The following is a 25,881-nucleotide window of genomic DNA, read 5'->3' as shown; positions in this document are numbered from 1 at the left end:
ATTGCTGTGGCTAGGACTTCCAACACTGTGTTGAATAGAAGTGGTGAGAGTATGCATCCCACCTTCTGAAGCACCAGCACTTTGGTAACATTTTTGCTTTGTGGAAGCTGAGACCTGAAAGGATTTATTTTTTTAAGAAAGGGGTAGGTGCCAGTTGTGAATGTCAGACTTTATCTCAGGTTTTGGCCTTATACTCAAAGCTCTGTTTTTGTGTTTTTCTTCCCATTCCACATTACTTGTGTGTTCAAAGTAAATTCAAAGTAAATAGAAAATCAATAGCCTTGCTTAGTCATAAGTAGAGAAACTATGGTGTTTAGTTTCTATGGCTGTGGTTAGGTAACCCACATAAAATTAGGAAACTAAGCCAATGCATACACCACATACATAAAGACATACACTATATAACACCTCAAAGGTATTTCTAGATGGTGAGATTTTAGACCATTTGTCTGTCTTGTATTTTCTAAATCTTCTACAATGAACATGTATCACTTTCATAAAAAAATTTGAGTCTAATGCAAACACAGGAAACATGTAAGAAATTTTATTTAAATCTCTTAACCTCTGCCCCCTTTCCTCTATACACATGCTAGAAGGTATAGGAGGAATATTCAAATAAATAGCATTGAATGACCGTAAGCAATAATAATAATAACTACTCAGTGAAATTAAGAAAAATTGTATTTACTTCTGAGATTAAAAATATATATGTAGTTTGTTTGATTCTACATTGGCTATACATCAGCTACCAAAGTATTGTTGCCTATTTTAATCTAGAAAAACAATAACATTTTGCCATCTTCCCTTCCTCAAAGATTCCTGAGCCATAGTAAACTATACGCAGCTCACAAATGAAAAACAACTATTTCTGGAGAAGTGAGTATCAGCCAGCCTCAGGGCACTCTGGATCGTGGAACAACCAAATAAAACTCATCACTGCACTTACTCGGGGGATATTGTTGAGGACTGTGGTTATTATTTTACTATACCCTCTATGAGAAGTTCTCCTGTTCTTCTTAGTATCAGAAATGGCTTTTCTCCTGCTAAGTCAGTTTTGGGCCTATGTCTCTTTTTATATTAGCTGCTGAGCAAATATAACCCAACATGTAGTGAAGAGACATGTAGCAAAGAGCCCATGTAGCCCAACATGAGCAGAGACCCATCCTTACAGCACACACTGCAGGTACTTATATCACTCCTAGCTGCATCTGCATCTTTCCTACCCTCTTAGGGCCTTAGGTACCCTCATCCACTTGCTTTCTATTTTATTTATCTCTTTATATCAGTATATTTTGGTAAATAATCTTAAATCCTTTGGAGGATAAGAAAGGCCATAAATAAATATATGTATGTATTTATTTATACATACATACATATACATTCTTATTGTGAATATGTGAAGCATTGATTTTTGACTGTCAGTTATATTTTTCATACCCTGTCTACCTACTACAGGTAATACTCAACAAGTATCTTAAAATATACTACCCTAAATTCTTGTTATTTATAATCTTTGCAGCCCATAGCCCTTAATATGTCATGAGCAATTAGTGGCAAAGCCATTTCTATCCAAAGTAACTGCTTCAGGATCTGAATTCAACTATATGATCCCCTTGGCCTTGCTGTAGTGATTCACACCTCTTAGAGTGTTAGCAGAATTTTCTAGATTGCCCTCAAGAGGAAATAGAAGTATTTCCTCCCTCAAGTTACTCTTTGACTGTAAAAACATCCATGACTTGCTTCTAGAGTTGGAGATGGGAGAAGAGGGGCAAGAGTAGGAGGGAAACAGGGAGAGAGAATAATTTTGACATAATTTTAACTATCTGATCATAGAAAGACATGTATGACTATTTCCAGTTTTTGAAAAAGAAAATCAGATGCACATTAGGTAATGGTAAAAGTTATACAGTGGTTTACCATATTAGTGAATCAATAAATGTTGACATGGGGGCTGATGGCAGGGAGACCACATTTTCTCAAAATATTCCAAATAGAAACAAACAAACAAAAAAGTGTGTGTGAGAAAGAGAGAGAGAGAAGTTGAGGCCAGCCAGGGGAAACCAGGACCACAGGAGAGTCAAAATGTGCTTCAATGCAAAGTCCTCCCTTTGATTATAAACAAAATTAGGAAGATCCCCAGCTTGATACTCATGAAAAACATATTTCCTAAGAAAAATATGGTTTTGATTTCTTAAGCTCTGATGATTACTTCTCTGTGGAGCTAACAGTCGGTGAATTTCTTTCTAACCAGTCATCACTTGCAACAAGTATGTTTTCAAAATGCTTTAGCTAACAGTAAATATAAAGTTGTGGTTCCAAAACACCCTCTCGAGATGTGGCTTAGGAAAGATTTCAAGGGAAGCTGCAGGTAGTGACATTTTCTTCTACTTCCAAATCCTTTAAAGCTGTCATTGTTTTGTTGGTGGTAGTGGTGGTGTTTTGGGTGTTTTGGGTTTTTTTTTGGTGGAGTCCGCCCCTGACATCATGGCTCTAGGGCAGGTAATACAGACTGAAGTCTCAGAGCTTGGCATGCAGATTCCCGAACTTCCACAAACCTTGAACAGGCACAACCAAACCATACTTCCTAGAATCATAAACAACAGGGTGCAGAGGGAAATTGGGATCCTACAATTCCCAGTCAAAGATATTATTGAAATATTCCAGAAAAATGTCAAAAGTTATTTTATACAAAAATTTCACATCTTGTTCCACTAAGCACAGGATGAAATGAGTTTGGGGGTTCTTTTCAATTTTTTAAATTTTTAGCTGCATTGGGTCTTCCACGTTGCTGCTTGCGGGCTTTCTCTAGTTGCAGTGAGCGGGGGCTACTTTTCCTTGCGGTGCTTGGGCTTCTTATTGCGGTGGCTTCTCTTGTTGCGGAGCACGGGCTCTAGGCACGTGGGCTTCAGTAGTTGTGGTTCTCGGGCTCTAGAGCGCAGGCTGAGCAGTTGTGGTGCACAGGCTTAGTTGCTCCATGGCATGTGGGATCTTCCCGGACCAGGGCTCGAACCCGTTTCCCCTGCATTGGCAGGCAGATTCTTAACCACTGCTCCACCAGGGAAGCCCCAGGATGAAATGAGTTTAAGATTCCTCTAGCAATTAGAGGTCATGGGCTGTTTACATAGAGAAGGTGACAGGGTGATTAAGTGGGTAAAACTCGGCCCAGGCACACAGTCCTAGCGACTTCCACCGTCTCTGTAAAGAGGGTTAGCCAACATTTGCTGCACTGTTATTGTGTGCCTGGCCCCATTCTAGGCTGGAGGGACACAGAGATCAATAAAACTCTGTCCTCAAGGCCCTAATAGTCTAGAGAAGAAGAGAAGTTACCCAACAATTACTGCAAGAGGCAGCAAACATAGTAGTTTAGAAGTCAGATATCTGAGTTTGAATTCTGGCTCTGGCTTGTAGCCTATTAGTGGCTGTGTGACTTTGAGAAAGTTATTTGACTTCTGTGCCTCAGTGTTTCATACACGCATGCACGCATGTGCACACACATACACAAATATCTACAGATACCCTTGAACAACACAGGTTTGAACTGCACAGATCTCCACTTAAATCGACTTAAATGGGGATTTTTGGCAATAATAAATACTACAGGACTACACAATCTGTGATTGGCTGATAACTCCTCAGATCCAGAGAAACTGGGGATATGGATGGCAGACTATAAATTACACGTGGATTTTCAACTATGTGGAAGATCAGTGCCCCTAACCCCTGTGTTGTTCAAGGGTCAACTGTACCTACATACACACACATACACACACACACACACACACACACACACACACACAAAGCAGTTCCTCTTTCATATGGTGGTTGTGAGAGTTAACATATATTCATCACTTAGAAGATTGCCTTGCCCTTAGTAAGTGCTGCATGTGTTTATTAAATAACTAAATAATAAAATTATAAACAAAGTCCATAAGAGAACCCTGTACGACTCTGAGAATGAAAAAGAGGCATCTCTGCTAGCCAGAGAACATCAGAAATGGCCTATCAGAAGATACCGTGCTGGAACAGGTTCTATATGAGACTCAGCAAGAACAAGTCCAAGTTAACCAGAGGGGCAATTGAGAAAAGATGTGCTCCTTACCTCTTCCCCCAGTGTATCCACACAGCAAAGGAAATCAAACTAGAAACAGAGCCAGAGTTCCACCCAATTTATAGAAGAAATTTTCTTGTAGTTCTAGATTTAAAATTCAAGAGGATTTACATTCTATTCCCTAATGTGTTTATGTTTGTTCCAAAATAAAAAATAATAGTTTTTATTTCTCACCATTGAGTAAAATTGATGGTGGGGCAGATGTGCCATGCCCCTCCTTGCTTCCCAGATCAGGTCAGGGGGTGACCTGATCTGGGAAGCAAGTGGTAGAAGCATTAGAAGATATAAAGGCATGAAATTATTAGAAAGGGTGACATATTCAGGGTCAGTATTAGCGGGTAAAACAGCTGGAGTATTGGTGGTTATGGAGTAAGCAGCAGGATAGCCCACACCAGGCTATGCCAGGAGGACACTCCATAGCAAGTATCCTACAAAAACCTCAGGAACTGCTGTGGGGAATAGGACAAGGGAGCCTGCTAGTGATAACTAAGGACAGCCCCCAAAATCCAGATAGATAGACACATATATACTCTGCCCCAGGGCTCTTAATATTGAAAGCCCAGCTAAGATCAGAAGGAAAAATGTGACTGGGCAATTTCACCTCAGAGACGACTGTCCCCAAGATGTGACTTTACAAGGTGGTGTTTCTAAGTGGTTTCTAGGTAGTCTTTGTATATGAAGACCCAGAAATGTGGTTTTATCAACACTCTGAGTATGAAGCAGCCTCTCTGACTTTGGCTCGCATTAACCAAACTCACAGAAATATATAAAGTGGGACACTAACTCATCCACTTACAGTGAGAAAAACAACTTTCATCAAAGTAAAAAATACCAGATAATTATTGAGAAAACTATCTACCAAGCACTGACCTAAATACTTTACAAATGTTATCATATATAATTCTCAAAACAATCTTACAAGGTAGATGTCAGAGAAACTATTAATGCCCGTGGATATCTCTGTGTACATCTACATTTTCCTGCTTCCCTTGCAGCTCTACTGGACAATAGAATGTAAGCAGAAGTGATTGATGTGGGTCACTTCTGAGCAGAGGTAGTTACGTATATGATGTGCTTTCCCCAGGCTCTCTCTTTCCCAAACATGAAGCTGGGAGCAAAGGGTATGGTGGGCCCACAGACTGGAAGAAGAGGGAGGGAGGTGTTAAGGGGAAGGACATCACAATGAGATCAAGGCTGTTCTCCTTCCTAAATACGCATTCTCAAGAACCAAGTCTTGTCTAGATGAGATTCCAGGACCCAAGTGAACAGAGAGAGACAAGAGGCTAGAATGGGCCTGTCGCAGGCTACATGGAGGAGTGCCAAGGGTGAGATTGAAAGAACAACCATTTCAGAGGGGTTGAGAAATGGGGGAGGTTGAAGAAAAAGTTGTAGTCAAAGGGAAAAAAAAATTCAGTGGTAAAGTATTTCCATGTGATGATGAGGTCTAGGGTATGAACATACCAAGGGTTGGCAGAAGTGGAGAAGTAGAGGCTTAGGGATAGTCAAGGAATGATGATGAAAGGGTCTGGATGGGTCATTGAAATATCAAAATCTTAAAACCAAGACAAGACCTTAGATTTACAAAATCGCAAATCCATTATTTAATATATATCATACACAAACATAGACATCTGATATACTTGGAATCCTGCCTTATTTTCATTAGTGATTTTCTGCATCATACCCATGTGTCATCCAGACTGGTTTACTTTAAGTCCTATAGGACAGAAGTTTGATATAAAGCTTTAATTCAATATATTGGCCCTTGTTAACAAGAATAAATCATATGCAAACTGACAAATCCTTGGAATGAACTTAATGAATTTATATTTTGATTTTGAGATATGTGATCATGAAGACATGAACTCTGCTCTTGTCTTCAACCAAGTATTTCCTTTTTTATTTTACCAGACAGAATATGGGTGATGTTTCACAGGTGTAATAGAGTCATTCTTTTAAAACATTGTGCTTAAATAGTCCAGATTTTTAGTATATTCTATTTTACAAATTTGCTATTTTTTTTCTTTAATTAAAAGTCTCTCAAAAAAAAAAAGTCTCTCCCAATACTCTTGGGGTAGATGTATTGGGGAAGAACTGTTACTAACTTGGTAACATATGCTGTTGCAATATTTCCAGAAAACACACCAGTGAAGACTTCTTGGCTTATGTCAGGGAACGGCCAAAAAATTCTATTAATAGTATGACCATCTCAAAGTTACTTGATGAGTTTCCACTTAATCAACTGGGACTCTCTGACTTTTTGTACCTTACTTACATGAAGAAATATTTATAGACAAAAACCGTCAATACATACAGATGAGGCAAGCAGAACTGTACTAGCAAAGACTCTCTACTTCAAAAAAAATAGTTCTTCATCACCCTCTGTTGACTTTGAAATTCCTTTTACTGAGGACAAAGCTCATCTTTCAGAAAGAAAGAAAAGACTTAAAATATAATGTATCTCTAAAGGAGGTAATATACTGGCTGAAATTCACAAACTGGATTCTAGAACATTCTTAATATCAGGTTTAATTAAATATAAGAATGTTGAGCTGTTGGGAAGGAAGGAGGCAAAAAATGAAATAAGGTGAAGACTTGTTGGAATTACATTTCCAGATTTATTTTGGCTAATGTTGTTATATACATTTCTCCTTAATTTTTATACTTCTTACCCACTCCTGGCCTCACCTAGCAGCTCACATTTTTACTTTGCTTTGCACCTATAACACTGACTTAAGCATAGCTTTATTTTTCTATTCTTTTGGTCAAAAACAAAATAAAGTACTCGACATTTCAAAATACCTTTGACCTTATCCAAAAAATTTCAACAGAGCCTCCAGAAAGCCTTTAAAACTACATCTATTACTTCATGCCTGGGATCATGTGTACTGAAGTATTTGTTCATATTCTCGAACGTCATAGGACTATCTCCACATAGTCTTTGACTGTGAAAGATGCTCTCAGTATAACTAATCCAATTGGCTATTGCAAACATTATTTTCAAGACTTAAAGTGGACCACAAAATTTACCCTGAGACACAAAGTCAATATATTTTAAAATTCTATAACCCCTTCCCCTACTTTTCTATACAGAAAAAAATTCTTTAATTTTTTTCCCAGAAAATTACAAACTTACCATTTCCTTCTTCCCGTCTCCTCTTAATTATATGGAATTTTCCCATTTTCTTGGACTGAAATTTAATCCTTCAGAATTCCCAGTTTGTCCCACATGGTTGAATGGAATGTTCAGCATTTTTAAAGTAATATGCCTCATTAGGCAAGTAATCAACCAAAACAGACATTTGTGGTAGACTTAAAGTTCTCTAGTTTTAAGTAAACATGTACGCTAAACGTTTTAATAAATCATACTTCTAAATATTCACTATGAGTTTTACATTGAAAATAGACTACCAGAAAAAAACCTCATATAACACCAGTCTCGACACTCCAGCCAATGTTGTTGCAAAAGGCAGTGAGATCTAAGTATGAAGGAGTTAGAATAACTCAGCTGATAGTTGAAATCACTGGGACCATTGTAACTAAAACTTGGCCTTTTATTTAATTAAGCAAATAGTCTGAAGAAATATAAAGTCATTGAAAGAGATAGAGCAGGGCTCAGAAATACACAAGCCAAGCACTGTGGTGTTTGCTAATCCTCCTCCAGGCTAATTAGCTGAAGAAGTCCACGGCAAATCCAAAGAAGGCTAAAGATGATTAAAGGACTCAGAAGGAAAGCCTACAGCAACCTAGGAGGAAAGAATAAAGAAACTGAGGGACTTCCCTGGCAGTCCAGTGGTTAAGACTCCACTCTCCCAATGTAGGGGGCACAGGTTTGATCCCTGGTCGGAGAACTAAGATCCCTCAGGCCGCACAGTGCAGCCTAAAAAAGAAGAGAGAGAAAAGAAATTGAGGTATTCCAGTGAGGAAAGAAAAATTGGGAGGCTGATTTCCAATAAGACTTCAGGTGAAAATGGCTGTTAAACAGGTCAGGGACAGACTGCTCTCCAATAGGACAAAACAGGAAAGGATGTCATGAATGTCAACACAAGGAATTAGACATAAGTCAGACTCCATCTGACTGTTAAACTTTAGACCGGATCACCACTGTGTGAAGAGTGTGTGACACTGAATCCTCCAACACACCCAAGTATCAAGATGGAAACAGGAAAGCAACTAGAAGAGAGGGGAAGAGGAATGGGTTTCTTGACAAAAGGCCTTGAGGAGATCAGGAAGGTGTCACACCACACATTATAGAGCAAGACTCCCTGAGAACCCTCTCTAATTCCTCTTTCCCCCCAAATTCCAATCCTTCTGGCAAATTCCACTACTCCGATCATCTCTGAGTCCCTGTCCCCCCTCCGGTCTCTCCATCCTTCCCACTATGTCTCTCCCCCTTCCTCAGGACACTCCCTCTCTTCCTCCGCGTCTCCCTCTAATTTTCTTTTTCTCCTTCCCAGCCTCTTTGTACTTCCTCCTCTCTCCTTCCCTCCACCCCTCCCTCTCTTTCTCTACCCACCCCACACAAACACCTTTCCCACAGTAGGAAGGTGGGGAACTAAAAGCACTTGTGGTAGAATTTCTTTTTTTTTTTTAATTCATTTTATTTTATTTATTTATTTTTGGCTGCTTTGGTTCTTCGTTGCTGTGCGCGGCTTCCTCTAATTGTGGCGAGCAGGGGTTACTCTTCCTTGCGGTGCACGGGCTTCTCATTGCAGTGGCTTCTCTTGTTGCGGAGCACGGGCTCTAGGCACGTGGGCTTCAGTAGTTGTGGCACGTGGGCTCAGTAGTTGTGGCTCATGGGCTCTAGAGCGCAGGCTCAGTAGTTATGGCGCACGGGCTTAGTTGCTCCTCGGCATGTGGGATCTTCCCGGACCAGGGCTCGAACCTGTGTCCCCTGCATTGGCAGGTGGATTCTTAACCACTCTGCCACCAGGGAAGCCCTAGAATTTCTTTTTCTTTGTTGATTTTTAATCAGAAATCTCTAGCTTTATTGAATTTATTCAACAGTTAAATGAAAAGAAAACTTATTTATTTATTTCTTTAATGAATATTTATTGACTGCTACTCTCTGGCAGTCATTGTGGTGGTAGGCTCTTGATTTAGCTCACAGCAGTGAGCTAAATCAAGTCTCTGCCCTCAGGAGGTTTACAAGGAATTTGTTTTTTAATGACACACTATAATTTAGGCACACCAAAAGATGGTGGTGTCATGCTTTTTCTATAAATGATATAAACTTCCTCACAAGCCCACTGCTATGGGCTGAATTGTGTCCCTCCTCCAAATTCAGATGTTGAAGCCCTGACTCCCAATGTGATGGTGTTTGGAGACGGAGCCTTTGGGAGATGGTTGGGTTCAGATGAAATCATGAGAGTGGGGCTCTCATGATGGGACTAGTGCCCTTGTTAAGAAAAGGGAAAGACACGAGAGCCCGCTTTCTCTGCCATGTGAGGACATAGTGAGAAGGTAGCCAGCTGCAATCCAGGAAGAGGATTCTCACCAGGAACCAAATCTGCTGGCACCTTGATCTTGGACTTCCAGCCTCCAGAACAGTGAGAAAATAAACTTGTGTTGTTTAAGCCACCCAGTCTGTGGTGTTCTGTTATGGCAGCCCCAAAAGTCTAATATATCCCCACTCCCACTTTTTGAGGTGGTGGGATGGGATGGGATAAAGGGAGATACAAACTTAACCAGTTAAGAATCAATCAGTTACTTTGGTTTAAACAGTCCCAGATAAATATGCAGTCAGTTGAAGTTCAAACTCCCTCTAAGACTTTTCTCTCCTCTCTTGTTCCTCCCTCCTCCCAAGATGGGGACTTAACAGGTAGGGCAGAGATTGCATATCCTTGGGGGCAGCTGAAGGGGGTGGTTGACTCCAGGACTGGGGTCCTCAGAGCTGTCCCCTGCACCACCTGCTCGTACACTGCTGCAGACATTTGTGGTCAGATCTTTTGGCAAAGCTGGGGGTCTCGAGGGTCTTTTCCTCTTAACTGGCTCCACCTTATCCCAGGCTGGCTCTGTAAATCCTCTGAGTCTATCTCCACCTCATCTTCCAGCAGCGCCTAAGAGAAGCCTTCACTGGGGTCCCACCCATTGCTACCACAGCCCAAGCAGGCTTCTGGTTTCTCCCTTCATCAGGTCAAGTAGGAACTTCTGGATCCTTTCACATCACATAGAGGCCAAGGGATTCTTGGGACTCTGTATTTAACCCTGTCTGTGTTTAAATGCTACCTTCAGCCATTTCTACTTTGCTGCTTGGGTGGTTCCATATTGGATATGGTGATTCTCTTAGAAGTCTTGAAGTTTTTCCAGTCTGTTTCTAGGGAAACTAGACCCACTGGAACTGGTGATCAGAACTGTACCTGCCTTCATCTATACTCCACATTCCCCTTTCCTATCACTCCATGACATCCTGGCCAGATTGCATCCCTTTCTATTCACTTTTGGTTATTCAAAAATGTATGAAATTTCAATTTCAAACTCTATGTAAATTCTCTCTCCTCCCTAGCCCACCACTCCAGAGAAGGCATGAATTGGAATCTTGACTGCTTGGCGTGAGATGGAGTTGGAGGGAGTCCTGGCTGCAAAACACCCTCTCCTACCTGTCCCAGGCCGGGCTTCTCTCTCTCAAGTGTTGGAATCAGGAAGAAGGGGAAGGAAAGGGGCAGCCGTAGCCATCTCTCTGTTGGCTGCTCTGCTTCTCCAGTGAGCCCTGAGTGTGCATGTCAGTATCCAAAGTCCACCTCTCTGGGAGCACAGGTGAAAATTATCCAGAGGGATCTTCCCATTGGAAGGTTCAGCTCTAGCTGGACGTCTCCCACCCACGCCCTCAGTTATCTCAGTAATATAACCCAAGTCGTGGTGCATAGTCCTGGGCGGGGGGGGGGGGGGGTGTTGTACAGCAAGGTGGCTCAAGAATATTTGCCTTCCGTATGTTCCCTTGTTCCAAGGAATTTCTCACACCCTGGCCATGCCACATAAGGGTGGGCAAGATCACTGTTCCACTGTCACTTCTTCCACATGGCCAGCCAGCTCTCCCTGGCTTCCATCTTCTCTGCTCTGGTAGGAATGGATAGCCTAGCAACTCTGCTATCCAAGCAGAGGTCACCAGGGGTAGACCCTAAAAGCCATTGTCTTGGAGCCTCTTTCTTCATTTGACAATGGGAGTCAGGAGAAATCCCTCCCCAATATGAAAGGGAGGAATCACCTACTCCCCTCATCTTTTATAGACCAGGGACTGAGTATTAAGGGGCAGGGGGTGTAGGTGGGGACTGATGCCCAGTTCTTCAGACCCTTAGGAAAACTTTGGAGAAAGTGGCAGACCCCAGTTAGTGTTTTGAGCTCTGGACCCTTTTTGTCAAACACAGGGCAATAGAAAAAGTCCCCCTTGCCACCCTGTCATTCTCATAATTGCACTTCCCCTATCATATTGGAATCCCTTTCTTCCTAATTCTTTGAAAACAGATAGACGCACTTCCCCAGATGGGTGAAATGAGTTCTAACCAGCAATCACTGAAATATGTTATGTGAAATTTCAAGGTCCCTTCTAAAGATCCTGTGATTCTATGAAAACAAGGAAAGAAAAAGCAAGTTACATTTATGAAACTAGGTAGATGATTAAAACTAATTCATTATCCTTATTTCTGAATGAATTAAAGCGTTTTTTAATCTAAAGTTTATATTTTATTGATCAAATACCTATTTTCTACAAGTTTCCACAATAATCGAACCATTCATTTTCCCTTTCTTCTACTCCAACTTCTGTTCAACTCTATATTTTGATTATTATCTTTACTGAAAAACAGTTCCTATCAATGGATTTGCTACTTGTAATTTTAGATGTGTTTAATCTGAGCAGGATTTGGATTTTATAACTGTTCAATATGAAAAGCTCTGGTGATATCCAAGAATCTTTGCCCTGAAAGATTTTTGGGTGTGTGTGATTAGGTAGTCTACAACTTTAAAGAAAAGGAGAAAAAACAACTTGTTAGAATCTTTGCAGAAGCATCAGTTTAATAGTAAAATGCTGCCTCCTTCTGGATAAATCGTGTTAGGCATATAAGCTTGTAAAACTGCTTATTTTATACAAGTAAAACATTTTTTCAAGAATTATAATCCTACTTTTTTTCATTAAAAAATAAAATTAGAGGACTAGAGTAAGCCTTGAAAGATTACCTAGATTCTGCCTATGAGAGAGAGTATAAAACATCTAAATTATCTAACCTATAGCGCTGATTTAATTGTGACTTTCTTTCAAAGATCTCTAACAGTAACTGAGAAAGTAGGAGATGGCAGATAAAATTGCACTTATCATGGTTTCACTTTTATATGAGGCCACCTTACTTAACATGCAGTTGGCATCGTCATTTATTCATGCACACGTATTCATCTGCGTGCCTGGAAAAATGTGTGCGTGTGTTAATAAATGCAATGAAATGCCTAGGTGTTCTAGTCTTAATTTTATGCCGGCAGTCATGTGTATTTTGGCAAGCCACTTAATCTCTCTGAGTCCCAGTTTCCTTATCTGTATACTGAGGATAATGGAACCATTGTTATCGACCTCAAAAATACTTTGTGAAGCTCACTGAAATCAACAAAGCACTGTGTGAGGTATTAACTTATTTATTATCATTAAGGTTTTAACTGGTCACATGCCAGAAGTGAAAGAATAGAACCAGATTTGTGACCAACAAGAAGAAGAATGCTTAATGATGTCCTATTTATTGCATAAACACAGACAGCTAGTTTGGTTACACTCAATCAACTCTCTACTATCTGGAGTAAAAAGCTGAAGAGGAGGTTATAAATAACCTCAGACCACAATCATACAAAAGTCAAATTTACTCTCAATTCTCCAGGGGCAGTTTACCCCCACAGAGCCAAGAGAGCAGGTAGGTCTAACCAAGGTATATCAAGGACCCAGCAGGTAGTTCAGGGGCCAGAGCGAACCCTGTTTGCTCCACCTCATCCCTGAGCCAACATTTCCAGCCCTACGTGGAGCCCCAGCCCAGGATGATCAAGGCTGACTGTGCCCTGGTTCTATTAAAGGGACTTTCATGATTCTCCAAAAATCCTTCAACCAAAGTAGTACTAACCAAAATCCAAAGCAGAGACCAAAGGACACTCCAAATATTCTGATCCCTACTCAGCCTTTCACTAGTGGGCATTCTGTGCCTCAATTTTGTCTATAAAATGGGTATAACAATAGTACCTATTTAATTAGGTTGTTGTGAGTTAATACAAGCAGAGCATTCAGAATAGTGTCTGGCACTTAAGCATTCATTATGTTAGCTGCTGCTACTACCACCACCATTATTATATCACACTAATTTGTTTGCCCATGGCACTCATTTATGGGCAAATTATATGTCTCTCTCGTAGCTCTTCAATTTTCTGAGACTGAAAATTGTTGATCCTTTAAACCCTTTGGCCATCATTATTTAGAATTTTGTTCCTATACTAGTTACCTCACAATACATATAATACTTCTTTTTACTTATCAGTTACAAAGTAATAAATTATAACTACTGGTGCTATTTAATGACCTAGTAGCCAAACCAAGCAACAATTCTTTGTTGTGCCGCCATACAAGCAGGTGCATCTGGAATAAGAGCTAGGACTTAGGCACATTTCAAGCTGTTAAACATTTTTTATGGTCAGGAAATATTCCAATTCCATTTCACTCAAAGAGCAAAAGCAGCTATAGTATTCCTAATTCAAAACTCTCTGGTAAATCACTCTAAGAAAAATACTAGAAGGCACCAAAACTGTTTGATTGAGGACTAAAAATGACATTTGGCCACTAGATGGCAATTAAATTACGTAGCAAGTTTCAGCTCATACTTGATCTATTTAAAATCCTAATTAGTTTGCACTTGGCTCAAGCACTGGCTATTCATATATTTTGACACTGTGGGAACTCTCACGATTTGGCTGAATGGAGGCTTAGGAATATCTACAGCAGGTCCTGCAGCTATGGACATAAAATCATAAAATCCTTTTGAGTTATGAAAAGAGAGAAGTAATTTTAAATTTTTGCCTGAAATCTCCAGAACAGGGTTTTTTGGTGTTTTTTTTTTTTTTAAGTAAATTATTGAGGGTAAGATTGAGAGACTGGATAACTTACATCTTTTCAATTCACTGGTGTAACATGAAGTCTTAATAACCACAGAGCAGCATAATTCACAGGCAGCTTGTCTCAGCTGGCCACAGGTACCTCCAAGCCTGGCCTCTAATGTTCTGCTGGGTCCAGCAGCTTAATCCTATCTGCCATTTCCTTTTCAATTAATTCCTAGGAAAGGCCAGCCATAGACTAGTGAAATATCCCAGAGGAGAAAGAAATAGAATCTAATCCTCATTGAATAAAAAGCCTGTTATAAAGAAAGGAGAACAGTCAGGTCAGTTATTTTTTCATCTCCCACAAGGATATTAGTAGAGAAACATTTTAAATTTCCACAATTAGACTTTAAGATAGCCATAAAGATGAAATAAAATATGTACTAAAATAAACTACAAAATAAATGTGTGTATGTTCTTTCCATATAATAGAGGAAACACTTCTATTTGGGGAGATTTTGCATACAGACACCAAGGTAAGTGATGGTAGTAAGTGATGCTTTCTAGCTCTTTTCCTAGGTTTCAGAAAGTGCCCTGCTGCATTTAAAGCCTTTGGTGCTAAATTAAAGTTGTCCACTAGATGTCCCTAATACATATGAGTTCCTTTAACCGGTGGAACATTTAATCCCATGATAAAATAAAGTACTGACATATTTAATTATATTTGTGATTGAAGAAGTCCTCTTCTAAGGGAAAACCATGCAGTGATCATCTACAAAGTTTAATAATGAATTATTAATTACCTAAAAGATAGAGAATTGAACATATGCTTTTTATCTCCTCTCAAACTCCCCTCAAAAGACAGAAAAGGAAAGTAAAAGTTATAAATCCACAAGGCAATAAAGAAAAATGTAAACTGTAGATCAACTCACATTCTTAGGAAGCTGGCAACCCAATAGCTGAATGTGACTAACCTAGGGAAAAGCTGAAACCAAAGCACCAGCAGAGCAGGGAGCAGTGATTAGCAAGCCTATCCCATCCCAGGATTCTGGAGACTCAGAGATCAAAAGTGCCACTCCCCCTTGCCAGTGGAAAGGCAGGGGCCAGAAATAAATTGAAAATAGAATAGTTTGGGGGGAAACCTACATACTGGTCTGCAAGACTTCCCATCCCCTTTGCCCACTCATTTCCCTGAAAGCTTTCTGACCAGGCCGACTTACCCCCTCCAAAACTAGAGAGCCATAGATCCTCCTGTGCTCTAACAGAGGGCAAGGCTTCTAGAGGTTGGCTCACTCCCGCCTTAATCTTCCATGCATCAGGCTTCCCCTTCCCACCAAAATCAGCTTTTTCCATCCTCTTACGTACAAACAGACAGCCAAGGATCACCAAACATTTTAGGGAAATCTCCAACATAAGAGACACAGAGCAAGGCAAAAAGGAAAAAAAAAACAATTGAAGAAACAGAGACAATGCAGACAACAGAAGAAAATTTCAAAGTAACTAGTGTCCTCTGAAAAAGAAGAAAAACTGTTGGACCCATGACACAAGAATAAAGTGCTACTTAAAAGTTTTTTAAAAAAAGAAAGAAGCAATCAGAGAAAAAGAAAGGGCTTTTGAAAACTAACCCTAACCCTAATTAGGGTATAGTATAATAACCAGAATGAAAACTATTTCAAAAGAAAGGTTAGAAGAGAATTTTAAGGAAACTTCCCACAAAATAAACAAAAAACAAAAAAGGGAAAAAGGATAGGAACATTAGGAGAAAAATCCAGGCTCCCCAACATTAGACTAATAGAAGTTCTGGAAAGAAATGAGAATAAAGCAAAGGGAAAAAATTATTGAATAAATAATAAAAGAACATTCCCTCAAACTTAAAGAAATGAGTTTCCAGATTGAAAGCATCTACTTAATACCCAGCTTACTGAATTAAAAAAAAAAAAATCTAAGTTACATCACTGTACAATTTCAGAACATTTGGGATAAAGAAATTATCCTAAAAGCCTTGGAGAAGGGGGGTATAGTATAGTTATACGCATAGAACAGGTAATCAGAACATACTGGAGGGGCTTCCCTGGTGGTGCAGTGGTTAAGAACCCACCTGTCAATGCAGGGGACACAGGTTCGAGCCCTGGTCCAGAAATATCCCACATGCTGCGGAGCAACTAAGCCCGTGCTGTACAACTACTGAGGCCCGCGTGCCTAGAGCCCGTGCCACACAACAAGAGAAGCCACCACACTGAGAAGCCCACACACCACAACGAAGAGTAGCCTCCGCTCACCCTAACTAGAGAAAGCCCGCACGCAGCAATGAAGACCCAACGCAGCCAAAAATAAATGATAATAAATAAAATAAATATTTTTAAAAATCTTATCTATAAAAAAATAAATAAAAAAAAGAACATACTGGAAACCAGAACTCAGAAAAGTAGCAAGGCTGGAGAGATAGATTTCAGAGTCATCATACAAGTATGTGGAAGCTGAGGCAGGTGAGTAGGTGAAAGTTGTCAGGAAGAACACACACGGCCGCCTTCTAAGCCTTGGACCACAAAGCTGAGGTAATAGCAGCTCACTGGGCAGTGGCCAGCCTATGCTTGCTGCTAAAATGGGGGAGACCACGCTGAGTCATATTAGATCCTGAGGCAAAAGGGAAAATCAGTAATACTGATCCTGTCTACAGTGTTAAATAGTGTCTCCCCAAAATTTATGTCCACCGGAGCCTCAGAATGTGACCTTATTTGGAAATAGGGTCTTTGCAAATATAATTAGATTAAGATGAGATGAGATCATACTGGATTAGAGTGGGCTCTAAATCCAGTGACTGGCATCCTTAGAAGATGAGGAAAGACACAGAGACACATGGGGAAGAAGGTCAGGGGGAGATGGAAGCACAGATTGGAGTGGTGCAGCTACAAGCCAAGAAAGTCCAAAGACTTCAGCAATCACCAGAAGCTAGGGGAGAGGCATGCGGTTTCTCCCTGCAAGTGGCCAGCCTCCAGCACTGGGAGACAATACATTTCTGTTAAGCCATCCAGTTTATGGTGCTTTGTTACAGCAGCCCTAGGAAACTGATATGGCTTTATTTAAAATGTTGACATTTTATTATGGATTGCTTGGCATTCATTTTGATTTTTTTTTAAATACTACATTAAAATACCTTGATAAATGAGTTTTTTCACACCCCCTTAAATTTTGCCCCTGAAATCCAGGCGCTGGGGCATGTTTTAACTACTTTTTTTGAATTGCTAACACATAACCTTCTCCTCAGTCAGTCATTTTGCAGAGACATATACTATCTATCCAAAGAACAAAGAGTAAAAGCAAGCAAGCATGAATTTTTTTTGAATTTTTGAATTTTACTTTATTTTTTTATACAGCAGGTTCTTATTAGTTATCTATTTTGTACATATTAGTGTATATATGTCAATCTCAATCTCCCAATTCATCACACCACCACCACCACCCCCGCCATTTTACCCCCTTGGTATCCGTACATTTGTTCTGTACCTCTGTGTCTCTAATTCTGCCCTGCAAACCGGTTCATCTGTACCATTTTTCCTGGCTCCACATATATGCGTTAATATATGATATTTGTTTTTCTCTTTCTGACTTACTTCACTCTGTATGACAGAATCTAGATCCATCCACGCCTCTACAAATGACTCAGTTTCGTTCCTTTTTATGGCTGAGTAATATTCCATTGTATATATGTACCACAGCTTCTTTATCCATTCGTCTGTCGATGGGCATTTAGGATGCTTCCATGACCTGGCTATTGTAAATAGTGCTGCAATGAACATTGGGGTGCATGTGTCTTTTTGAATTATGGTTTTCCCTGGGTATATGCCCAGAGTGGGATTGCTGGGTCATATGGTAATTTTATTTCTAGTTTTTTAAGGAACCTCCATACTGTTCTCCATAGTGGCTGCATCAACTTACATTCCCACCAACAGTGCAAGAGGGTTCCCTTTTCTCCACATCCTCTCCAGCATTTGTTTTTTGTAGATGTTCTGAAGATGCCCATTCTAACTGGTGTGAGGTGATACCTCATTGTAGTTTTGATTTGCATTTCTCTAATAATTAGTGATGTTGAGCATCTTTTCATGTGCTTTTTGGCCATCTGTATGTCTTCTTTGGAGAAATGTCTATTTAGGTCTTCTGCCCATTTTTTGATTGGGTTGTTTGTTTTTTTTAATATTGAGCTCCATGGACTGTTTATATACTTTGGAGACTAATCCTTTGTCTGTTGATTCGTTTGCAAATATTTTCTCCCATTCTGAGGGCTGTCTTTTCGTCTTGTTTGTGGTTTCCTTTGCTTTGCGAAAGCTTTTAAGTTTCATTAGGTCACATTTGTTTATTTTTGTTTTTATTTCCATTACTCTAGGAGGTGGATCAAAAAAGATCTTGCTGTGATTTATGTCAAAAAGTGTTCTTCCTGTGTTTTCCTCTAAGATATTTATAGTGTCTGGCCTTACATTTAGGTCTCTAATCCATTTTGAGTTTATTTTTGCGTATGGTGTTAGGGAGTGTTCTAATTTCATTCTTTTACATTTAGCTGTCCAATTTTCCCAGCACCACCTATTGAAGAGACTGTCTTTTCTCCATTGTATATCCTTGCCTCCTTTGTCATAGATTAGTTGACCATAGGTGTGTGGGTTTATCTCTGGGCTTTCTATCCTGTTCCATTGATCTATATTTCTGCTTTTGTGGTACCATATTGTCTTGATTACTGTAGCTTTGTAGTATAGTCTGAAGTCAGGGAGTCTGATTCCTCCAGCTCCGTTTTTTTCCCTCAAGACTGTTTTGGCTATTCAGGGTCTTTTGTGTCTCCATACAAATTTTAAGATTTGTTGTTCTAGTTCTGTAAAAAATGCCATTGGTAATTTGATAGGGATTGCATTGAATCTGTAGATTGCTTTGGGTAGTATAGTCATTTTCACAATATTGATTCTTCCAATGCAAGAACATGGTATATCTCTCCATCTGTTTGTATCATCTTTAATTTCTTTCATTAGTGTCTTATAGTTTTCTGAATACAGGTCTTTTGTCTCCCTAGGTAGGTTTATTCCTAGGTATTTTATTCTTTTTGTTGCAATGGTAAATGGGAGTATTTCCTTAATTTCTCTTTCAGATTTTTCATCATTAGTGTATAGGAATGCAAGAGATTTCTGTGCAATAATTTTGTATCCTGCCACTTTACCAAATTCATTGATTAGCTCTAGTAGTTTTCTGGTGGCATCTTTAGGATTCTCTGTGTATAGTATCATGTCATCTGCAAACAGTGACAGTTTTACTTCTTCTTTTCCAATTTGGATTCCTTTTATTTCTTTTTCTTCTCTGATTGCCATGGCTAGGACTTCCAAAACTATGTTGAATAATAGTGGTAAGAGTGGACATCTTTGTCTTGTTCCTGATCTTAGAGGAAATTCTTTCAGTTTTTCACCATTGAGAATGATGTTTGCTGTGGGTTTCTCATATATGGTCTTTATTATGTTCAGATAGATTCCCTCTATGCCCACTTTCTGGAGAGTTTTTATCATAAATGGGTGTTGAATTTTGTCAAAAGCTTTTTCTGCATCTATTGAGATGATCATATGGTTTTTCTTCTTCAGTTTGTTAATATGGTGTATCATATTGATTGATTTGCATATACTGAAGAATCCTTGCATCCCTGGGATAAATCCCACTTGATCATGGTGTATGATCCTTTTAATGTGTTGTTGGATTCTGTTTGCTAGTATTTTGTTGAGGATTTTTGCATCTATATTCACCAGTGATATTGGCCTGTAATTTTCTTTTTTTGTAGTATCTTTGTCTGTTTTGGTATCAGGGTGATGGTGGCCTCATAGAATCAGTTTGGGAGTGTTCCTTCCTCTGCAATTTTTTGGAAGAGTTTGAGAAGGATGGGTGTTAGCAGTTCTCTAAATGTTTGATAGAATTCACCTGTGAAGCCATCTGGTCCTAGACTTTTGTTTGTTGGAAGATTTTTAATCACAGTTTCAATTTCAGTGCTTGTGATTGGTCTGTTCATATTTTCTATTTCTTCCTGGTGCAGTCTCGGAAGGTTGTGCATTTCTAAGAATTTGTGCATTTCTTCCAGGTTGTCCATTTTATTGGCATAGAGTTGATTGTAATAGTCTCTTAGGATGCTTTGTATTTCTGCTGTGTCTGCTGTAACTTCTCCTTTTTCATTTGTAATTTTATTGATTTGAGTCCTCTCCCTCTTCTTCTTGATGAGTCTGGCTAATGGTTTATCAATTTTGTTTATCTTCTCAAAGAACCAGCTTTTAGTTTTATTGATCTTTGCTATTGTTTTTTTCATTTCTATTTCATTTATTTCTGCTCTGATCTTTATCATTTCTTTCCTTCTACTAACTTTGGGGATTTTTTGTTCTTCTTTCTCTAGTTCCTTTAGGTGTAAGGTTAGATTGTTTATTTGAGATTTTTCTTGTTTCTTGAGATTGTATTGTATTGCTATAAACGTCCCTCTGGAAGGTTGCCTATCACCACTTCATTTAGTTGTTTTTCTGGGGTTTTATGTTGTTCCTTCATCTGGTACAAAGTCCTCTGCCTTTTCATTTTGTCTATCTTTCTATGAATGTGGTTTTCCTTCCACAGGCTGCAGAATTGTAGTTCTTCTTGTGTCTGCTCAAGCAAGCATGGTTTTTAAATAAAAAGTTGATTTCTTCAACAAGGGATGATTACATGTTTTCCTCCCTCATTGCAGAAATGCAACCCATCTCTCAGGAGGGACATACAGATATTGGCAGCCTTGTTTAAAAACAGTAAGCACAGTCTGATAATTCCATCTGCTTCCCCTGAGAAAGAAAAATCATTACATGGCAGTTTCAGTGGCCTTGGATCCCATGTAGGGAATTTTATTAATACATTGTATTCACTTTGAGAAAACATCTGAAGGAAAATTCTTTTAGAATTGCATGGGAGAGAGTTGGGTATTGGAGTAAGTGGCAGTTTTAGAACATGGCCCCAAGTCTTTTGACACTCCTTTCATGGACAGGTGATGGTGGGTGGGGGTCCTATGGGCACACTTCTTTTTTTTTTTTTTTTAATTGAAGTATAGTTGATTTACAATGTTGTGTTCATTTCTGCTGTACAGCAAAATGACTTAGTTATACACATATATTCATTCTTATATTCTTTTCCATTATGGTTTATCCCAGGAGATTGGTTATAGTTCCCCGTGCTATACAGTAGGACCTTGTTGTCCATGCATTCTAAATGCAATAGTTTGGGCTTCCCTGGTGGCACAGTGGTTGAGAATCTGCCTGCCAATGCAGGGGACACGGGTTCGAGCCCTGGTCTGGGAAGATCCCACATGCCGTGGAGCAACTAGGCCCGTGAGCCACAATTACTGAGCCTGCGCGTCTGGAGCCTGTGCTCCGCAACAAGAGAGACCGCAATAGTGAGAGGCCCGCACACCGCAATGAAGAGTGGCCCCCACTTGCCACAACTAGAGAAAGCCCTCGCGCAGAAACGAAGACCCAACACAGCCATAAATAAATAAATAAATAATTTTTAAAAAATAAATAAATAAATAAATGCAATAGTTTGCATCTACTAACCCCAGACTCCAAGTCCATCCCCCCCACCCCCCTCCCCCTTGGCAACCACAAGTCTGTTCTCTATATCTGTGAGTCTGTTTCTGTTTCGTACATAGGTTCATTTGTGCTGTATTTTAGATTCCACATATAAGTGATATCATATGGTATTTGCTTTTCTCTTATTTCACTTAGTATGATAATCTCTAGTTGCAAAAAATATGGAATGCTTCACAAATTTGCGTGTCATCCTTGGGCAGGGGCCATGCTAATCTTCTCTGTATTGTTCCAATTTTAGTGTATGTGCTGCTGAAACGAGCACTGAACACACTTCTTGGATCTGGGCAGGCTTATGACTCCTTCAACCAAGAGACTACAGTGGACACAATAGTGAGGCTGGGTCATAAAAGGTAATGCAGCATCAGCCTTACACACTAGAACACTCAAGCTTGGAGCCCTGAGCTGCCATGTAAAAGTCTAACTACCCTGAGAACATTAGCTGTAGGGAAGTCAAGCCACATAAAGAAGAGAAGTGCAGTTACTTCTGTTGGCAGTCCCAGGCCCTGAGGCAGCCCAGCCCAAGGGATGAGACCTGAAACCTCAAGGAGGAGAGGTCCACCATCCCTGCTGTGCCCAGTCTGATTCCTGACCCACAAAACCTGTGAACATAATCAAATGGTTGTTTCAAGATGCTGAATTTGGGTCAATTCATTATGCAGCAAAAGTAACTGCAAGAGAGTATGAGGGTCAAAGACATATCAGTATGAATGGGTAGATAAATTATCCAAAAATATTCCAGTCATCTGCAGAATGGAAGTTTACAATACTTTGGAATAAAAGTTTTTCCAAAATAATCTGGAGTAATCTTCGCACTTGTTTTCTATTATAGCTTCAGAGCAATGAAACATACAAAGCCCATCCCTTGCTCATGCTTTCTGTTCAAATTGCTTCTTAATTGTGAAAACATCTATCTTAGTCGTAAGACAGAAGGATAAAGTTAGTCAACCTTGCTGTTCGAACCCCCATTTCAAATTTTATCCCATGATTGCAGATGTGAGTAAACTGCATCCTCAAGCTTCCTAATAAGAGAATGGATTAGCATAACTTCTCAGGTGATAATGCTATTTCATGTCTATATGTTTCACAGTTCTAGCAGTAAAAATGCTAATACTATTGCTGACATTTTAAAAACTAATATGATCCTTATTTTTGCTTGTATTTTAAAGCCACAAAAAATAAAATTAACCCCCAACAATGCTCCTGCTTTTTTTTTTTTTTGTCCTTAAAACACAGTATATGATAAGGATAATGATAAAGTCCTATAAATATATAAAACGCTCATTAGAATAAGCAAGCTTTGTGTTTCTACCGTCCTGGAATCCAGGTTCTCAACTTATGGTAAGGTACAAGATATACAAGTTGAAGAATCACCACCCTGGAATGTAGAATTAAAAAAAAAATGTAGTGAGGTGGATGGACATAGAATCTGTCATACAGAGTGAAGTAAGTCAGAAAGAGAAAAACAAATACCATGTGCTAACACATATATATATGGAATCTAAAAAAGCGGTACTGATGAACCTAGTGGCAGAGCAGGAATAAAGACGCAGACGTAGAGAATGGACTTGAGGGCACAGGGAGGGAGGGAAGGGGAAGCTGGGATAAAGTGAGAGAGTGGCACTGACGTATATACACTACCAAATGTAAAATAGATAGCTAGTGGGAAGCTGCTGCATAGCACAAGGAGATCAACTCGATGCTTTGTGACGACCTAGACGGATGGGATAGAGAGGGTGGGAGGGAGGCTCAACAGGGAAGAGATATGGGGATATATGTATACGTATAGCTGATTCACTTTGTTGTACTTTGTTGTACAGCAGAAACTAACACCACACCATAAAGCATTTATACTCCAATAAAGATGTGAACTGTATAAAAAACAAATAAATAAGATAAAATTCAGAAAAAGAAAGATGTGAAAAAAAATGTAGAACAGTGCTTCTGTGAATTGTTGAATTCAAGGTAGACATATAGTATTAAACAGATATTATGGGAATAATAGAATTTATCATTTTTTCTATTTTTATTATTCAGCTACCAAATGTCATTAAAATGAATAATTCTTTTTATTTTTCCTCCAACTCTATCGAAATATAATTGGCATATAATATTACATAAGTTTAAGGTGCACAATGTGATGATTTGATACAAATATATATTGCTAAATGTTTACCATAATAAGAGTAGTTAACACATCCTTCACCTCACATACAGTAATTACCATTTTTTGTTGTTGTTATTATGTTGAGAACATTTAAGATCTACTCTTACTGGGAAAACTGGATAAGCACATGCAGAAGAATTTGACCCTTATCTTATACCACTCAAAAAAATTAACTCAAAATGGATTAAAGACTTAAACATAAGACCTGAAACCCTAAAACTCCTAGAAGAAAACATAGCTGAAAAGCTCCTTGTCATTGGTCTTGGCAGCAATTTCCTGGATATAACACCAAAGGCACAAGCAACAAAAGCAAAAATCAATAGGTGGGACTACATCAAATTAAAAAGCTTTTGCACAGCAAAAGGAACAACCAACGAAATGAAAAAGCAACCTACAGAATGGAAGAAAATATTTGCAAACCATATATCTGATAAGTGGTTCCAAAGTACTTAAAGAATTCATACAACTCAGCAAAAACAACAAAAAACCTTATTAAAAAGTAGGCAGAGGAGTTCAATAGAGTTTTCAAAAACAACATACAAATGGTCAACAGGCACATGATAAGGTGCTCCACACCACTAATCATCAGGGAAATGCAAATCAGAACCACAAGATATCACCTCATTCCTGTTAGAATGGCCATAGTTAAAAGACAAGTGATAACAAGTGTTAGCAAAAGGTGTGAAGAAAAGGGAATCCTTTTGCACTGTTGGTGGGAATGCAAACTGGTGCAGCCACTATCAAAACAGTATGGAGTTTCCTCAAACAAAAAATAGAACTACCATATGATCCAGCAATCCCACTTCTGGATATATATTCAAAGGAACTGAAATCAGGATCTCATCAAGATATCCACACTCCCATGTTTATTGCTGTATTATTTCACAATAGCCAAGATCTGGAAACAACCTAAGCATCCATCAATTGATGAATGGATGAAGAAAATGTGGTGTATATATAATGGAATACTATTCAGACATGAGAAAGAAGGAAATTCTGCTGTTTGAGACAACTTAGATGAAACTTGAGGGCAGTGTGCTAAGTGAAATAAGTCAGACAGAGTAAAACAAATACTGTATGATCTCACTTATATGTGGAATCTAAAAAAGCCAAACTCAGAAAGCAGAGTCACCAGGAGCTAGGGGGTGGGGGAAATGGGAAAGTACTGGTGAAAGGGTACAAACTTCCAGTTAGAAGATTAACAAGTTCTGGGGATTTAATGCACAGCATGGTGACTATAACTAATAATACTGTATTATATTTGAATGTTGCTAAGAGAGTAGATCCTAAATATTCTCACCACAAAAAAAGAAATGGTAATTATGTAACAGGAGGGAGGTGTTAGCTAACTATGGTGGTAATAATTTTGCAATATATGAATGTATCAAATCAGCACATTGCACACCTTATACAGTGTTGTCAATTATATCTCAATAAAGCTGGGGGAATAAAAAAATCTACTCTCTAAGCAACTTTCAAGTATATAATACAGTATTGTTAACTATAGTCACCATCCTGTATATTACATGCCCAGAATGCATTCCTCTTACAACTGTAGTTTGTACCCTATGACTAATATCTCCACATTTCTTCTATCAGCCCCTGGTAAACACCATTCTACTGTCTGTTTCTGAGTTTGACTTTTTAAGGTTCTACGTGTGAGATCATACAGTATTTGTCCCTCTTTATTTGACTTATTTCACTTAGCATAATGCCCTCAAGCTTCCGATTATTTTTAAATGATGGAATACAGAGCAGTGTATTTTCTTTCATGAAGGGAACTAAGACATAAACCAAACTTCAGGAGTACCTTTGAATGTTTTAGCAAAATACAAAATATGTTTCCAACCAACTTCTGCAAGTTATTGTTAACCAAGCAGAATAAGACAGACACCAAAGAGAGAAATTGATAATAAGGGAGCATACTTCAGTCAGTTGGC

General features: G+C 39.1%; 1 protein-coding gene and 1 non-coding gene across 2 annotated transcripts in view; one reads left to right on the top strand and one right to left on the bottom strand.

Moving 5' to 3' along the window:
* VEPH1 (ventricular zone expressed PH domain containing 1) overlaps window positions 1-22,187 on the top strand; it is a 292,646-nt gene extending 270,459 nt beyond the window's left edge. Inside the window, exon 14 of the mRNA XM_036850356.1 lies at window positions 22,016-22,187. Coding sequence (XP_036706251.1) covers window positions 22,016-22,030 — 15 coding nt within the window. The 3' untranslated portion in view covers window positions 22,031-22,187. The remainder of the gene's footprint in view (window positions 1-22,015) is intronic.
* Window positions 21,933-22,039, bottom strand: LOC118895080. Its single transcript, XR_005019853.1, has one exon. It is a non-coding gene; the product is annotated as a U6 spliceosomal RNA (small nuclear RNA).
* Window positions 22,188-25,881: the final 3,694 nt, after the last annotated feature.

This window comes from Balaenoptera musculus, chromosome 4, assembly GCF_009873245.2.
Source record: "Balaenoptera musculus isolate JJ_BM4_2016_0621 chromosome 4, mBalMus1.pri.v3, whole genome shotgun sequence".
Classification (NCBI taxonomy): Eukaryota; Metazoa; Chordata; class Mammalia; order Artiodactyla; family Balaenopteridae; genus Balaenoptera; species Balaenoptera musculus.
Note: the sequence above shows the minus strand (reverse complement) of the source record. Positions and strands in the feature narration are given on the sequence as shown.